Consider the following 18,913-nt stretch of genomic DNA (forward strand, 5'->3'; position numbering starts at 1 on the left):
GGGAAAAAGAGAAGTTTTGCAAAATTTTCTTCCAAAGGATCACTAAGTTAAAAACCAAGTAAAGTTACTGAAGTTCCTAGTTGGAATACCTCACTGGCTTATGGAATGATGTATTATTTGATAGTATCTGCTTGCTTTCTTTTGGCTTCTGATTTTAAAATAAGGCAGCAGAGCTTAACAAACAAGCAGAAAAATAATATGTTGACCACGCATTTAAATATCACCACTATAGTATTAAATGGGCTCTGGACATGTAACATGTTAATGCATCTATGCATCCTGTTGGATTATGAAATGAAGGTTAAAGAAAGGGAAAAGAGATGCATTGGTAAATGAGCAGTATTAAGGATTCATCATATGTCTTTTCTACACCATTGTTTATCTTGACTCTGAGCTAAGCCAAGCATTATAAGTGATCCCTGGGAGTGCATACCAAAGTAAATATATTCTTTTGGAGTTTATTTTTGTAATTAGATTTTGAGATTGCACACTTTCCATTTCAGTAATTTAGACAGCTCTGTAAAATCTCATCACAAATATATTTTGCCATTCACTAGAAATATGTTTTAAAAAAATCTTTCCTCACCAATTTCCTTACAGAAATAAACATTGGTGCAGGAGTACTGCTTTGCAGAAGTCTGCAGGAGCGATGCCATTCATGGACCTTAATGATGGGAGGGATTCAAGTTTCAGATGAACGCTGTTCAGTAAAAGCATCATTCGGCCCTTCCTTCCTGGTTCTTTACTTCCCTGCCTTTATAAAACATACACAGCGATACTGTGGTTTGCTATAAAACACAGATCGTTGTTGGATGACAAGATTTCTTAGGTAGTGCCATAATTCAGTATGATAACGGAAACCATTTATGCACGGTTCCACACCTATATCTGCATTGATTGTTTTGACCACCTTGAATTACATAGGTCTTTTAATACTGCAAGAGTGGTAGAAAGGCATACTGCATGGTAGAAAGTAGCCTCCAAGATTCTCAAAATGTCTTCTGATTTATGGATGGAACATGGAGTCTTTGAATGATTTGTCAAAAATGAATTATTGCTTTTGATTGTTTTCCTTTTTTACTTGTTTTCCTCCTTGAGGTCATAATTCAAAACCCAGTAAAATTTCTTTCCCTAACTCTTTTTCTCTTAGTTTCTTGTTGCTCCCAGTTTCATCAAGTCCAAAGGACCTTGGATCAGACCCAGAGGAAAACAGGTACTTTCTTTGCTGTACAGCGGTAGATAAACAGGCATTCAAATTAGAAATGTCAGAATACAGAAAAAGAAATATTTGCCTTTTGCATTAACTTAATGCTGCTGCTAGAAACAACAAATCTCCAAGCTTGCACTTAGCAAAATTATACCTTATCTTGGTATATGGTAACCAAACTACTTCAGAAAATTAGTTTAGAAATTTCAGTGTAGTTTATCAAACAGATAAAGGCTTTACCACTGATGTTCAGCTCCCTAGTTTGCCTTGTAAATCTGGAGTAGTGCTTTGCTCCAAGTAAATGTCATATGATTTAATTAGGAGAAAACTGTTTGTTGTAATAAACCATTTTTACTGCTGGTAGATAAAGCCCTGAAAGTAAGCCTGGTTTTAGTTCTTTTTTTTATTATTATTTTTAATTTGCTTAACTAGTTCATCATAGCCAGTCTCTGGAAAGATTGACTTAGAATCATAGAATATCTCAAGTTGGAAGGGACCCATAAGGATCATCAAGTCCAACTCCCTGCTCCTCGCAGGACTACCTAAAACTAAACCATATGACTAAGAGCATCGTCCAGATGCTCCTTGAACTCTGACAGGCTTGGTGCTGGGACCGCATCCCTGGGGAGCCTGTTCCAGTGACCGACTACCCTCTCAGTGAAGAACCTTCTCCTAATGTCCAATCTGAACTTCCCCTGAGCAGCTTCATTCCATTTCCTTGTGTCCCATCACTGGTCACCAGAGAGAGGAGATCAGCACCTCCTCCTCCACTGCCCCCCTTGAGGAAGCTGTAGACTGCAATGAGGTCACCTCTCAGCCTTCTCTTCTCCAAACCGAACAACTCAAGGGACCTCAGCTGCTCCTCTTAAGTCTTGCCCCCCAGACCTTTCACCATCTTGGTCACCCTCCTCTGGACATGCTCTCATAGTTTGATGTCCTTCTTCTATTGAGGCGCCCAAAACTGCACACAGTACTTGAGGTGGGGCCACACCAGTGCAGTGCAGAGTGGGAGAATCACCTCCCTCGACTGGCTAGCTATGCTCTGCTGGATGCACTGCAGGACATGGTTGGCCCTTTTGGCTGCCAGGGCACACTGTTGACTCATGTTCAACTTGCCATCAACCCAGACCCCCGGATCTCCTTCCATGGGGCTTCTCTCCAGCCTTTCATCCCCCAATTTGTATGTAAAATCAGGATTACCCCATCCCAGGTGGAGAATCTGGCACTTGCTCTTGTTAAATTTCACACGGCTGGTGATTGCCCAGGTCTTGAGTCTATCCAGATCTCTCTGTAAGGCCCTCTGCCCTCGAGGCCTTAAAGAATATTGAAATATCCGTAAAGAATACTAATTATAAAACTTTTTCTGAAAGTAAGCAAGCAGTATCTGCAGAACCTAGTATGTGTTTTCTGCTTCTCTACTTCCGCCCAGTCCAATAAAGCAGATGTTTCGGACTTCAGATCTTCTAAAACTACATTTTCACTTGATTCTGTAAGAATCAGGAAAATTCCAAAGAGGCCAGAAGCAATAGCACTTGCACACTATCAGAGAAGCAAAAAGAAAAATTCCTACAAAATCATCTTCAACTTGTGTCTCATCAAAATGTAAGAAATGGAAGAGCCAACACAGTTCAGATATTGGCTAAGGCTTAGAAAGGTTTTAAGTATTGCATATACAGCTTAGAGGGATTCAGTCAAGACACTGGGTTCATTTTGCCATATTTTATATCTTGCGATTTCTATGGGCACTACTACAAACACTACGTCATCATGAAAAACTTTCTTTCTCATATGAAAGTTCAAAGTAACTGAACTAATGTGAGTAAAATAAGACCTATCCCAGATCTTCAGTTTAATTCAAACCTTTTAAAAATTTGGGAAGTCTAGCTAGCTCTTAAGGGAAAAAAGGCCGTTTGGAAAGATTAAGACCACGTGAAGGATGCTCTTATAGAATTCAAGCCCAATTTAAAATAATGAAAATAATCATACCTGTCCTCATGCCTCTCTGGTTAATTTAAGAACTCATGATGAAAAAAAATCTCTTTACTCATGAGATTGCCAGCCAGACTCTTGAGTCAAGCCTCTGTACGGCCAGAGTAAGCTCTGCCAAAGTGAATGGAGCCTCTGGAATTGAGATTTGTTCTGTGTTAATGATTGAGGCATATGATTTGGGGTATGGTGTAAAAAGGATATTCACTCACTAAGTATTAGTTTTCCAGAAACTATAATAAAAAGGTGAAGGGAAAGCTGAAATGGTTGTTTCATGCTTTTGAGATGCCCATCTCTCATTTCTAGTGCAAGTGACTGGTGCCTCTGAATTGCTTCCAACACCTTACACTACTCTCTTTTTTGCAGATAAGAGATTTCTGTGAAAGAGCTGCTACCATTATCAGTGCTACACTTAATAAAATAAACTGTCTTGTAAGTAAAACAGCATAATTATCTTCCAAATTGTCTTAGAAATGTTACTGATCAAAAGAAATCTTATTGTAGCTTCAAACCAAAACAAAATTCACACTGGAATTACCTGCCATGATTTTATTTCTGAGCTATAAATATACACACCAAATGAAAGCACACTGCAAAAGACATTAAACACCCATATTTTTATTGCTGGCTGAAATTAATATCCTCTCTTTGCTCCTTAAAAATCATTAGAATAAGATATATATTTGAGAACCTCCGACAAGCATAGATTATTTATTATACAAATTTTTTTCTGAAAGAAGAGAATGATCTGCTACTTACATAGCATCCAGATTTGTCCCATTAAAAGCATGGCCTTGGATGCTGGTAAAGCCATTATTGTAGAGTTTGCTGCAAGCAAAAAAAAAAAAAAAAAAAAAAGTGTATTTTGGGTTGCTTCAATACCTGAATACTTAACATCTTATGTGTCATTTTTCTTGGCAACAGCACATTTATGGATGGATTAATTTTAATCTCTTGAAGAAGCAGCAGTTATAGTGCAAGGGCAAACAAATGCCCAGCAGCATTCTTGAGTGCAGCCGAATCAAGAATACCATGTGGCAGGTGTGCCATCTTTTACTTCTTTTTACAGCAAAGGTAGAACTAGACTAAAACACTTTGCTCTAATTTTCCCACCCTCAAATTAAAAACAAGTAAACAAAATTCTGCTAGGACTGATTACGGAAGGCTAAAGGAACTGATACCTAGCAAAATAGGTATGATTTTACTATCAGGCCTGCCTGAATTTTTAGAATTCATTCTTTTCTCCCTTAGTTTTTTTAGAACTTCTTTAGAATTCATTCTTTTGCATTCTAGTGCTCTTCCCCCTAGTTCAGATCATAACTCATTACAGTCCTTTTCACTCCCCTCAGCCCTTTCTTGTGTCTCACACTGAGTATGACTTTCATAACTGAACTTTATTTAACAATTTTCCTTCAAATGTGACTCTTCTGGCATTTGCCACCCATTAGTTTTCATGGTATGTGCCACTTAACATTGCAAAAAAGTTAGACACAGCTCTAATCATGCTGTAGCTTTACAGAAGGAAAACTCTGCAAACTTTTCCCTTTGATTTTCTCCAATATAACCATTCACTGGCATTAGGGTCATACAAAAGCAAAACCACTTTGGTCAAGTCAGTTTAAAGAAAAGCAGCAGGCCTGATTCAAAGCACTGTCAAAGTAAAGGATTAATGCAAACTAGATTATGGATACTACCTGTCTGTGGTGTTTCTCTGTTACAAACTACTGGAGAGTAGGACAGGGATTTTTTTTAAAAATATTTTACCATATGCCCGAGAGAAGTAATTGCCTTGTGACTTAAACTGGAAGAACTTACAGAGTTAGAGATTCGTTACAAAGCCCATGGAAAGCATTTGCAGGCACTGAAGTCATGAAAGGATTATCTGCAATTTCACTGAAAAAGGAGACAAAACATCACAATCAAACATCTGCCCAACAGAGCTTCTCCAGAACAGTTTTATGATTAATTGTTCTCTGCCTTGATGATAAATAAAAGTGTAGAATAACTTGTTTAGTTATATCTAAGGCCAGAAGACACCTGTGGGATGATGAAGAATCGAGCACGTTCCAGCACCCAGGAAGTGCGCTTGTGGAGTAGCTGGGTTTTACCCAGCTGCGCCAGCCCGTGTGATTATAGCGGTTAACAGCACAGACAGGTCCCTTGTCTCATAAGCCAGAGAATTAGCAAAGTCAGTCATGCTGCAGTGTCGACTGAGCCAGCCCAAGTGACTTTAGAGCTGAGATCCTGCCCTCTAGCTAAGCTCAGGTAAGGCATCAGATAATACATTATTCACGACAGAGGCATTTCACTTTACAGAACTGCATCTAGCACAAGTGAAATAACTTACTATGTGATCTAACTTAACGATTCTTCTCAACTCTTGTCCAAATGAGTCTTTCACTATCTGTCATTTCTAAAATACTTTTTCAGTCTCACGCTGCAGTCTTAATAAATACTATGTAGCTTCAGACCAAAACTCTGTTGTAACAAAAGGGAGAAAGAAAAACTAGAGAGATTTACTATGACTTAACTGGAGAAAGGAGAGAGGAAAAAGCTGGTAGAAATAAAGGGCAGAGCAAAGCGTCCGATTATCCTTTTTCTGCTTTTTCCTGAATCAGAGTCTGGAAACCAAAATATTCTGCAAATTCTTCTTTTCTTCAGCTTGTGGATTAGATGTGGTCTAGTAAAGCCAGACCATACCGTCCATGGGCCGGCGAAGTCCTAACAATTGCCCATGTGACAGGAACAATTTCGTTCCTTTTCTGTGCTATATACGTGCTAACACTGAACTGTACTACAACCATTTTCATTCCAAGTAGTTTTCACCAATAGGTGGTTTGCACCACAAGTTATTTTGGTTTGACATTTTTCGGATTGGTTCACTTTTCTAAACAAATGTTTACTTGTAAGTTGCTTGACCTCAAAGGCCAATAGTGATACAATGAATGCTTTTTCCCCAGCTATACCTTATTAATCATGTATAAACGTATTATTCTTCAAGAGCAGATTTTTTTCTTGATGAAAGAAACAAAAAGGCTACCTTTCATTGAATAGCAATGTTTAGAAATACCTCCCTTGAAAGTGCAGGTCTACTCTTTAAAAAGTCTTTAGCATATGAGACCTATGTTTATTTTTTGTTACTGATCATTATAAAAAATTTTCAAGGTAGAAGGAAAATAATGTTTTGTGATCTGCCAGTTAGAAAGTCACTGAGTTGGTTGGAAACAAGGACACAGATGCTTCTGTTTCATCTAGCCTATTTAATTCTTGGTTCTCTCAACTTAGTAAGTGTAGTGTTTAATTTACAGTCTAGTAGAGCTTAATCTAAGCTAAAGCCCTTTTGGTCTTTGAGTAACTCCCTAATAGCTCTTAAGATGTAGGTGTGTCACACTCAGGGCTCTGTCTGACTCAGGTTTCAATCTCCAACACCTACAGCCAAGGCAAACATAGCAGCTCCAGGTTATGGAGTGTGAGTTAGCACAAGACTTACCTCGAGTCTCTGAAGATCCTTGGGAGGGAAGATCTCATTGCTTACTACAGGTCTAGACTCTAGCAAAACAACCAGCATTTCTACATTGCCCTGAGGTTTGTGTTGCCAATAGCAGACCATGAATGCAGTGAGGACTGACTATTCTTGACTAAGAACACCCCTTAGCAGCACTGAAGCAATGCCTGGTGTAGACCACCAATCATGCCTTTGCAAGTCACCTTCTAGCATAATACTTCTCATTTTTACTAGCCTTTTACCTAGCCCATCTAGCAGTCAAGCCTCTTCCAGCTGACCACTGCTTCAATATAAGATTGCTAACTCCTCTCTAGGACTAAGTAGCAACCAAGATAGATACTTTTACCTTGTGTCAGCCTGCAAGTCTCCATCTGAGTTGCTCTTCCCCCTTGGCTTGATTACAATGCAGAATTTGAACTTAAATTGCAGGTTAGGGCAAAAAGATGGATGTCATCTTTGCTTTATGAATACCAAGAAACACCTGCTTTTTTTACAGCAGAACTCTTTGTTTCTGAAATACCTTTAAGGATAATAGTGGGAGATACACACCCCCTGCCGCCATTTGTGTTCCCATTCTCTTTCTCCAAGAAATTGTTCTGAAATTTGCTTCAAGCCACATTAAAAAAAAAAAGGGGGCAGGTGTCTTTAAATCAATTAAAGTAAATGGGTTTTAAGGTGTGAGAAAGGAAGAAGGTCTTAGTGTTATGTAGGAATGCCTCATGTGAACAAACCCAACTAAATTAGCAAAGCTTACTAGTAGGAAAATTCTTTCTAGCTGAGGACTTGAGTTAATGAGAGATGGCTCCACCTAAGAAGTCTAGCTTAAAAGTGGGCAATTGTCAGTCCTGGTGCTTTGGTCCTTCAGTGGGACTATAGACTTGTGCTTGAAATGTGGCTCTACAAGTAAGTTTAGGCAAGGGCATTTAGGCAAAGTGTGTGTTCACGGAAGCTTATGCTGTCGATCTAAAAGAGCATGCATCTCATTCAACTACTATGAAAAAGGGGTGAGTGACAGAAAAGAGATGGGTAGTCATCTTTCTTAAAGACATATTGTGCCAGCCTGAGCTGACCTCAGTACTAAGGCTGTCATGAAACCAAGGTGCTCCTGGTCTAGTGACTTAAAAGCTCTACTTTATTTCTCAGCTTTGGTGATTTGCTTTTTAAGATCCTTTTCTGTTTTCTTTAATAAAACATTAATTGTATGAAGCAACATATTTTAGATAAAGTAAGTCACCAAAATCTTCCTAAAAATGTGAGCTCAGCCAACACTGAGCTTTTTAAAGGTGCAATGATAAACAATTGCTCTCAAGATTGTCCAGTTCTCCTGCTCTTGAGTCTTCCGTGCTTAGGGTAAGGTCAGAAGAAAGAAGGCAGATAGCCAATGGAGGTTATTATTCAACAATATAGGAGCTTAATGAAGAATAGTATCAGAAAATGTGCAATATGAGCTCACCATGCCAGCACAAATTTGTTAGAAGAATGTTGACAGGATGACTTCACGTTAGCAGGCTGTATGTCAGATCAGGTCCTGTGTGTCACACTATTCTGACTTCAGACTAATTCAGGTATTGTGCAGCCATTACAAAAACAAAAAAAAAGCAAAAGGCCTGTAGAAGTTGTGTATCATGTGCTTCGGCTAATTCAAGAGAAATGTGCTTGTGTGTCCATGTCCCTCATTCAGGTCAAATGTATAGTGATAGGTGACCTGGCATTTTCCAGATTTGGTACTAATTGTCATTGAAATATAGCTTGAGGAAAAGTGCTTTGTCAGACTTATTTGATATTTTTCTCCAAAACAGAAACCTTCACTATAGGTTTTCTTGGGATTTGAGGACGGCAGTATTCTAACCAGCTGTGAGGACAGATACTTACAGTAAAAAGTTCACATCAGATGAGTAGATCTTGGTGAGGTCTGGAAATGCTTTGAGTCCAGTATTAAAAATACCACTGAGAGAGAAAAGAAACAGAAAGAATTACATGTGCCGGACTACTAAACAACAACAAACAATATATTTAAAACATTCAACAGTGCTATAGTGTAAAGAGCCATCTGTGAGGCTTAAGTGCCAACTTGTTACAGGTGCTAAATACTTACAGGTATTTCAAAAGTGGGAGGTTCTTAAAGGCATCTGGATCTATGTAATCCAAGTTTCTAAGATTTCGAATTTCACTGTAAAAAAGGGAGGAACATTACCACATTGATCATTAATATTTAATTATTTATCATAAGAGAAATCAGCAATGTTAAAATGACATTTCAGGGACCTAATTCCTACAATGACCTTTGGTACTGGCCAGCACTAGCTCAGGACCACTATACCTTCGGAGCAATCTTACAATGATGAATTATCATCTGGATAGATGCAGTCATGGAGACTGGCTAGTTTAAGCAGGGGGGAAAGAAGCACCTGAAATTTGATTATGGATCCTTTGTCTGCATGGTCCTAAAATCAAAGCAATAGGCTGTGGTAATGGCTATTGCTTTGAACGTGGTGAGAGTTTAGTGTCTGCAAAATTGAGTAAAAAGAAGAAAATTTAAGCAAAACTTTCAGTATTGATGTGTAAGAATCCTATCAATTTACAACCATCTATTTAGCTTGTAATTTTATGTCCTATTTTTCTGGTTACTTCCTTCATGTCTCTAACAGTATTTTGTATTATTTTTCCTGTCTCTTTTACAGAACTCACCAGTGGATCCAAAAGATGGCTCAGGTCACTTAAATTAGCTCCATTCTGAGACCTGAAATGGACACACCATTCACTATATAGCCACGTCCAGCAGTATATAGGATAGTGTATCTCTTTGCTTTATACTGATGCAACGTGGGCTTCATTCCTCACATCTGTCCACAGTTATGTTTTTAAATACTTCTACCCAGGTGACAGCTTCATCTGCAGATGGCTTTTTAGACTGCACACGTTGAAGAACCAACCTGACACTGATCATGGCTATGCCCATGCTGGGTGCTTTCTGTAGGTGTGTTGGTGGGGCTGCTGCCCCTCCAGCCATCATGATCATTGCCTGGTATCACGACTCTTCCTCATTTTTCTGAAATTTTTGTCTCTGCTCTTAATGCAATTTTCCTCAATCTTTCTCATTCCTCTTTTCTTCTGCAGATTTCTTTCTTTTCTATCCATAATGACAGTCAGCAGTCTGGCTGCACCAATCAAACTGTGCCAAAATTCCCTGTCTAGACCTACCAAATTTTCATCTTATATGAAAAAACCCACCCATACCCACCCCCATCACATGCACACTTTTCCTTTCCTGGCCTCTTTACTGTCTCCAAAAGGGGATTGCTGTTTTTTGCATGTTTGCTTCTATTTCTTTACCTTAAACGAGCTCTGGATGCTGGTCTTATAACTCTGCTGGAACAACTCTCAACCTTTCTTAATATAGAAACCATACAGAAAGAACTGTGTCAGTTTTCCTCCTGGGACTAGCTGTGGAGCAGTGGGCTGAGGGAAAAACTTGCTACTTATATAGAGAAATTTGATGAAGAAGACATAGATGGCATGGTGGTGCAGGCTGTGTGGGTAATGTTCTGGTCTTAAGTCAGTCCAAGAAGTGGGGCTACTGGGCAGAAACCAGTAGTATTTAATTTACCATGCCCTAACAGTGCCAAATAACCTACACAATATAGGTATCAGGAAGTTGGGTTTTAAGGATACCTCTGCCACTGGAATCATTTTAAGAGGATAAAATTGACGCAGCCAAGTTGTCTGAGAAATAAAAGTTGGAAAAGAGATGTAAGACAGTAGATAAATCAGTATGTAGATACAGGTACCAAGACTTCAGCCTCTCTCTATACTGTTGTACTCTCAAAACAGTTCTGTTCCACCTTTTGAGTCTTTAGTTTTTAATGTTTACTCCAACATTGCAGGGAGACAAGTATTTACCTTTTACTTGCATGTTAAACTGATGTAATTAATAGCTATACTATCGCTATTACAGTGCTATATTCAAATATTCTTGATGTCTGTTAGCTACTTTGAACAGTACAGTTTCTCTATTTAAAAGAAATCTTCTTAGCGTCAGTCTCTTGCTTCTCTCAAATTATTTTATTAGTTATGTAGCTATCACATTCCCAACAGTGGAATGCTCCATAAACTTTAACTGACATGTTTTCTCCATCACTGACTGCATTTAAAATGCTGGACTCATGAGCTTCCTGGCCAGATATTCCTTTTGTGGACCAAACATATTCCAGGGAAAGACAGTCTGCTGATCAACCTTCAGCCTGGAAATGGATCATCAGGTTTTGGCTTGTTGCTATTCATAGTATTCTGCGTATATTATTTGGATGAGGGTACTGAAAGTAAGAATTCAAAATCTGCAGATGGTACTAAAATTGGAAGCACAAAATAATGCAATGAGATTCAATCAGATTTTGATTTATTAAATAACTGGGCCATGAGAGGGCATGTGCTGTTTAACAAAGGCAAATGAAAAACTAATTAATCTGGGAATAAAAGATTTAAAGCTGCCAGGTGAGATGGTTGGCAGAGTAATCGGAGAAAAGCTTAAATAATGTGAGGAAATCAATATGATTCAACTGCAATTGGGGAAATGTTTATGTCCCTGCTGTTCGATTTTCTTGAATTGGCAATGCTGGGATTAGGAAAGAAGTATGCTTTAAAATATACTGTATTTATATTTGCATTTCATCCTACACTTTGTGTTACAGAGGTTTGTTAAAGCCCAAAAGGAAGAAAAGGGCCCATTGTGGTAGGCACTACAAAAAACAGTAGCAGACAGACAGTTGCTTAGAAGTCTCTAGTCAAAATAGATGAGAAAGAGCATGAGAGAGGTATGAAAAGGTAAAAGGTGATTTGACCAAAGTGAATGCTATGCTTAAGAAAAAATCAGGAGAAAAATCCTATTTTCCCTACTTCTAGTCCAGTCAAATGTGGCTCTTGCACTTGACTGGCTGAATATGTGGGCTCTCATTTCATATGCATGAAAAAGAGAAAGATCTTCAAATTCAGTTCCATTCATGAACTGTGCTGCTGTCCTTGTTTTGCACACTCAAACATCATTAATCTCAGAGTACTGGAAGGATTTCCCCCCCTAAAATCACGGATTTAAAGGATGTCTATAGCTCTATCAATATTGGAGCCTATGAAGTTAAGTCCATAAGGAGAAAAGATATTTGAATAGTTCCAATCTCATCAGTTAACAGGATAGTGATATACAAACTGGACTTCACAATTTCTTTTACATTAATCAGTCATGAGTAATACACTCAAAGGTGCCTAAATGTTATATGATAGTAATTTTCAAATTCTAATCAAAAGACTTCTGTGGTGTAAGGTTTACTTCCAAAGGATCCAAAAAACTAAGCAAGTAGATTATTGGTAGATTCATTAGACAGGGTTTGCACTTTTATCAGTAAGCTTTTCTGAATTGGTGAATTGAAACCCACTGATTTAGAAAGTTAAATTTCCTTTGAAAAGCAGCTCTAGGAAAACTATTAGTAGTTTTAGCTGCCTAAAATGCAGATAAAGCCAAAGAGTACACTTAAAAATGTCTAGTAGGCTAGTTCCCAGGTATCTAAGTGTCTATGAGAGCTGATTTTAAGTGACTTTTGAAATGGAACTTTGACACACCCTATAAATACAGCTTAATCTTAGCATACAGTGTTTAAACTCTGCATCCAACAGCAATATAACAATTCTGAGTCCTTCTGGGAATGAAGTGCTTTAAACTAAGACAGTTGATAGGCATCTTTGTTGACCATTCATGTAGAGAGGCAAAAGGTGCCCTGAACAAACATTTCACTTTGCAGTCCTAGCTAAAATTAGAGATGCTCATAAGAAAGAAGGATGCTGCTACCTACCCACAAGATAACAGAATTATTTTTGAATATTTACAAAATTATTCAAAGTTACTTTACAAACTATTCATCTTCTGCTTTATTTTTAAAAGTACATAAAACAATTAAGAATTGGCTTATTTGTGCTTTAAAGACAATCAATGTCTTAAATAGTATGTCTGGCACTCAGACTAGTAATTAAAAATATACTAGGTTCACAATCAAACTGCCACCTGACTGTCCATGAACAGGAACTCAATTTTGCTTTTTAAAGAAAATACTTAAAAAACTTTAACACGTCAAGAACAGATGTGCAGAGAAAGTCACTTGATGATATAAAGTCCTGTGTCAGGACTTAGAAATAAATATGAACTTATGTTCAGTTACAAAGATATAAATATTTAGTTCCAAATGCGAATTAATCTAAAAATGAAACTAATATTAAGAAATATTCAAATATTAGTCTAATGAATTAATTAATGAGACATAAGTTCGCCAGATAACTTCTAGAAAGGTTAATAAGCTACTTAATATCCTGTATGAATTTAGTAACATTAAAAAAAAGCACAAACATTTACATATTTAAGTGGCTTCTAAACTTCATTTGCCAGACATGTCTTTCATAGCTGCTTTGCAATATTGACACATCCTTGAGTTTGTTCAAGACCAGAATCCAGAAATTGCAAATCTGGCCATAGAGTCTCAATATAATTATGTTGTGCTGAGATACCTACAAAGACTAAGGATATCCAGGTCAGCAGTTCTGAAATGTTTTAAATCAGCACTTTTTCTTCTTGTAATAACTTGGGACCCCTCTCTACCTTCTTAGACTTACTTTGCCTACAGCTTCCATGGCTTCTCTCACTTGTATATATACTTCCAAGTTTTATTCTTCCCCTACAGCCAAACTATCCATGTTATTTCATTGACATTCACTTGTCAAGCCTTTGCACCACTAGCACCAGAAAACTGGCTTGGGCTCCTGCCAGTCTATTCCCTACCATCAGACTGCAGCTTTTAACAAGATTTTTCTACACAGCACTTTTCCCAGTGTCCTGAAATTCACTGCAGGTATACAGCAGTCACCTCAAGTCTTTTCAGTCTCCCTCTCCAGTTGCTTCGCAAATATTTCCATCAAATCACCTCTCCTTTCTGCAGCACAGTATCCCACGACCTGGCTCCACAAGCTGTCCAACAAGAGAAGTACAGCCCTGGCCTGGAAGCTGGCAGAGCTGCCCCGGCCCTTGGCTCCAGCTCACTGCAGCCCACTGCAGAGATGGAGAGCGGTCCCTCACCAGCTCTCCGAATGACGTTGCATATACGAGGGCAAGCCACTTGAACCGTAACCTTTGGCCCTGTTCCCAAATGCTGAGAGGGCTTTTCATGTGGTTGTATAAGAGAAGAGAGCTTTTGTAGTAAGGAGGAGAAGGGAGTAGGGAGAGATCAGAGGAGAGTGAGCAGAGACACAGAGAAGGGGAAAAGAAAGAGTGAATTTTTCTGGGGTTTCTTCCACAGGAACGTTTTCCTGAGAAAAAATGACCTAATTACAAAAGCTTTTTATTTAGTGTAATGATGCTACCAAGCTACAACTACACAGAGACATTGACTGCTAACCAGACACTTTCACAATTATATCTAGAAAAAATAAATACTTATGCCATTATACAGGAGAGACAGTTCTGAATTTGTAAACATGTTAAGTTTCTCTCACAGACATACTTAAAAAAGGTAAAGACAAAAAGAAGAAACAACAAACCATTGTGAGACCAATTTAACACTATTGGGGAAAAAAACCCCGTAAAGTCTTGGCCCTGATTTTCATCTTCATAGAGTGGGAATTTTGCCATTAATTACAACTGAAATGAGATTTCGTCCATTAAAATACAACAGGTGATCAGTATCCTTAGTTTGCAGAAGTTGCTCAGCACTTGACAGGCATAGGTTCATAAAAATATGACCTATGCTTAAAGAGAGCTGAGGTCTGGAAGGAACAGAAAGTCAGGACAGAGGCACATGAACTGAATAAGGACCAAGAAAACGGAGCTCTGAAGACCAAAGCTGAAGCACACTAACAGGCTTGGCAGACAGGGATGATGACGAACACAGGATGCCTATACACACGACACGTGACTCAAGCCAAAGCAATTAGTTCCTCCCTTCCACAAACACTAAATTTTCTCCTAAGAAGTTCTTATATTTAAAAACGAATGTTTTTAAAACGAAACTGTGTGTGTAAGTTTAAATTAGGGTACAAAGATTATTTACATAAAACTGCACTTTATGAAAAGTCTATGAAACACAACCTGTGAAAATGAAACTCTGTGAAATGACTTTTCAAAACTGTTAGAATAACTTCAACCTCCTTTAAAATACCCTATTATAATCTTTACCCAGTATTATTTTAGCAATAATACTTTGAGAATACTATCCAGGTGGAGAACATTAAACAAATGCATAGCACAACATATACATTTATGCCTGAATAATCTTGTTCTTTGGAAAGCAAACACAACAACTATAAGCATTAACAAATCAGAAGAGTTACAGAAGCAATTCAGAAAAAATGGTCAAATTTATAAATTGCTTTCTTTTACAGCTTATATGCAACTACCTAATTTGCCAGATGCCCAGATATTCCCTGATTAAATAATACAAGTGACTTACTTCCAAACAGATTTTAAAAACCTGATAAGTGCTTTTGAGTGGTAGAGGTAGCCTTTCTTCATGGGCTATCTGCAAAGGTTTGGGGTTTGTCTATAGCTTATGTGAGCAGAGTTCTGCTGTCTTGTCCTGGGCAGTATTTTTGGATCTTGTGCAGAAAAAAAAAAAAAAAAAAAAAAAAAAAGTATATCTTGTATGTCTGCGTACAGTTTCTTTTTTGGCAGTGCCTTGTGAGAAATATATGGGGTCCCACATTACTATAACCCTTGTATAGCAGATCAGAAAACCTCCTCCCCACCATGCCCTCCCTGCAGCCTGTGCCGTAGGTGATGTGAGCGTAGGTGCCCATGAGCTCTGCTGATGCCCGCCCAGGGCTGCAGCTTCCCGGTCACGGGCAGCACATCCAGGCCTGGGACCTGGTATGGGTGTGGCAATGTGGCGACTTTGGACCTTGATGGTGTGCTCTGGCCCGACTAGGGCAGCCGTGACAGAGGCATGTTTATGGCAAGGGGCACTGGCTGTCCTCCCAGGCAGGAATATAAACGTGCTTCGGGGGTGGTTACAGACTGGAAGAGGACAAGAGAAAAGGCTTCTACTCATATTCCTCGCCAACTCTTTAAATAATAGAAAGTAATGCAAATTAGGCAGCGCTACAGAGCACATCACAACAACGAGTGCCTTGGGAGGCAACACCAGAGCTCCATCCACCACTCCTTCAAACTAGTCACACATTTAAAAGGGCACATTTTCTGGAAGAGTTCTTTATATTCAAACAGTTATATTAGATTACCCTTTGAAGGGGATCAGGTTTGTGTTATGAATTAAGATCCTGAGGGAGATTTTTCTAGTCCGTTCTCCACTTTGAATCTAACACAGAAACAACAGAAAACAGCTATCTAGCCAGCTAGCTGCTTTTCCTCAAGCCATCTTCAAGAAGCCTTTATATCCATATAATTTAAAACAGACAAGATACTGCATATTGCATAGAAGAATCCTGCAATGAAATCCTATGGCCCAAGGGCATTTTATCTTTAACTTCTAGTAAGGTGAACCACAAAACGAGTACCACATGAGGAATTTGTAGTGCATAGTGCCAAATGCTTTATTCATTGCTTATAAAATGTGCTGCCAGTAAAAGTTTCATTAACTTTTCATTTGTGTTAAACAAGAAATCCTAAAGACACAACAACTGTGAAAGAGGAAGAGAGAACATGAAGACGACAGGCTTGGAAAAAACATCTACAGGAGAGGGAATGGCTTTATAACCAAAGATAAGTACTGTTACCACACCAAGGCCTTCCTTTGAAACTCTTTCAGGAATATTACAGAAGCATGTTATTGGTCTGAACTAGGTCTCAGGATTCTGGACTCTACTTGTAGCTCTGCTTGTCAGGTACTCTTAGGGGAGGCACTTCCACTTTCCAGCATTAGTTGCTCTCTATCTACAGTAACAGTAATGATATTATTGCCTTTATTTTTATTAACCTTTCTGTTTCACACTGTGTAAAGTAAAAGGAAAAAAATTACAGAAAATAGAGCAGTGTTAAGAGATCATCTAGTTCAATTGCTTTCTCTGAGTGAAGATTAAATAGACCTATGGAGTTTCTGATTACACAGCCTTAAAGGTCTCCAGTGATAGGGACAACCTCCCCAGGAAAAGAATTCTAGTGTTTACTTATGCCAGCCATATGAAAGCATTTCCTAGAGTCTAACACGAATCTTGCCTAATCTAATTTAAGGTTATTATTACTTTTGCTTTGTCAAACATCAGTGTGGAAAATGGATCGTAGCTTTCACCCCTTGTAGCAACCTTAGAAGATATATCTGCCTTTGGCACGTTTTCTTTCTGGACACAAAAGTCTTTCCTCTTTGACAATGTTTTCTGGATCCATGATAACTGCAGTGCTCTCCCATGGAACCTCTGCAAACACAAATCTTCTCTGAAATATGCCAAACTACAACTCATCTGAGCTTTACGACTCTGGTACACTTTCAATTCCCTCATCTGGATTAGTAATGGAAACATGGAAGAGTACCAGATGCAGGATGGATCCTATGAAGCTCTATTCGATACATTACTTTCTCATTTTGACAGGGTACTGCTGCATGACAGGAACTCCCTGGATGCAGGTATGCTACCACTTTTGTAACTGCCCTACTGCATCATTTGGTGAGGCCTGGTCAGAACAAAAAGGTATAAAACCACTTCCCAGAAGCCTTTGTCCATAACATTCCTGTTCCATTTAATAACCAGATAAACACTCTTCAATTTACTAGTGCACTCCCAGAATGATTACTTATTATTCTTCATGTTTCCAGCTACTGCCGTTTTACTCTGTGCTTTGGCCCTTCTGATTTTATTTCTGGTGCTTATATTACTGCTTTACACTTACCTTCAGTAATTTGACAGACATAATTCTTAGTTGCCAGTTTATTTCAACTTGCCATCAATCTCATAAAGTAGTCCCACATATTTTTCGCTACACTTTCTTACGCTTCTATGGGAGGATACAGAAGAGCAAGGGAACCAAAAAGATGTAGGGAAAGAAAGCACAAATCAAAAAAGAGACTGACTCCACATTATGGAGAAAGGAAATGAGAAAAAGAATATTTAGCTACAAAGGAGACAAGAATGACAACTCAAACACCAACATGCATGTTATTTCCACACATCCCCAAATTTATTTTATTGCTGTATTAGTTTATTTAATTACAGTACTTACATATGAGTTACTTTACTTAAACTGTTGAAGGAATGGGCCTCCAGACTCTGAAGTGTTTCATCTATGGAGATGTAGCTAAACACCAGCAAACAGAAAAGGAAACAAGTCTCAGACCTTGGCAAGCCATGGGTAGTGCCTATAACATCACTTTATTTTTTCTCTCATCCTTTTTCTCATTCAACTGCCATGACACTGCCAGACACATGGACAGTGTCTGAGTAAGAAACTTTAACAGGATTTTGATTTTGACTGATGCCTTAGATGCACGCTATACTGCAGAATACAGTTAAATCAAAAAAACACAACAGGGCTATTAAGCAGCAAAAGCAAACATCCATATTTCACATTTCAGAATGATATTTCTTCCCTTTTCCCCACTTAAGATCACCTTTAAGTTCCCTAAGAGGATCTAGCCCTCAGGTAAATTGGCATATTTCTCTATATCGAAGAATTAAAAAGGAAGGAAAGAAACAAAGATGGTCCTTGGGCCATCACTGCAACAGCTGTCACAATTTCTCTAGGGAGAAACAAATAATCAGGGCAACAAATGCTTTGATATTGCTGAGGAAAAAAATGTGCTCTAACATGAATTTAGAGAGAAACTCTAGCCATACAGTGAATGTTGTAAAGGACATAAGGAGTAATGTGGCTCAGAAGCAAAACCAGATAGCAAGCTTAAGAAATATTTATTTGCACACAGTTTAGACTGAGTCGCGTTTGTACTGCTAGTGATCTACTGAACGTGATGAGAAAATAGCTCTGTAGAGTCTCTCCACCATCATTAGGAGGATGGTAATACTGGAACTACTGTTAAAAGCTTTGAAGTGTGAATAAAGTTGCAATACAACTAACTAGGGCAGATTTTTCAGAGTAACTGACATCATTACTATTCCGGTTAAAATATCTGATTCTGTCTTTCAGAATATCTCTTAGTTTTAAGATTTATTAATGCTAGAATAGCATTTAAAAGATGTATTCCTGTATTTTATTTGCTTTTCTAATCATATTTGATATC

At 38.3% G+C, this 18,913-nt stretch overlaps 1 protein-coding gene across 3 annotated transcripts in view; it reads right to left on the reverse strand.

Moving 5' to 3' along the window:
• Positions 1-18,913, reverse strand: part of TSHR (thyroid stimulating hormone receptor) — a gene marked incomplete at both ends in the record, with an annotated part of 70,234 nt that overhangs the window by 16,467 nt on the left and 34,854 nt on the right. For 2 of the 3 annotated variants that reach the window (XM_082317150.1, XM_082317149.1), the window contains 4 exons: positions 3,953-4,021; positions 5,009-5,086; positions 8,571-8,645; positions 8,794-8,868. In XM_082317150.1, the coding sequence (XP_082173276.1) occupies positions 3,953-4,021; positions 5,009-5,086; positions 8,571-8,645; positions 8,794-8,868 (297 nt within the window). Of the gene's footprint in view, positions 1-3,952; positions 4,022-5,008; positions 5,087-8,570; positions 8,646-8,793; positions 8,869-17,898; positions 17,974-18,913 lie in introns of all 3 variants that reach the window. The other variant, XM_082317148.1, reaches the window with a different exon arrangement.

This window comes from Platalea leucorodia, assembly GCF_965183815.1.
Source record: "Platalea leucorodia genome assembly, chromosome: 7".
Lineage (NCBI taxonomy): Eukaryota > Metazoa > Chordata > Aves > Pelecaniformes > Threskiornithidae > Platalea > Platalea leucorodia.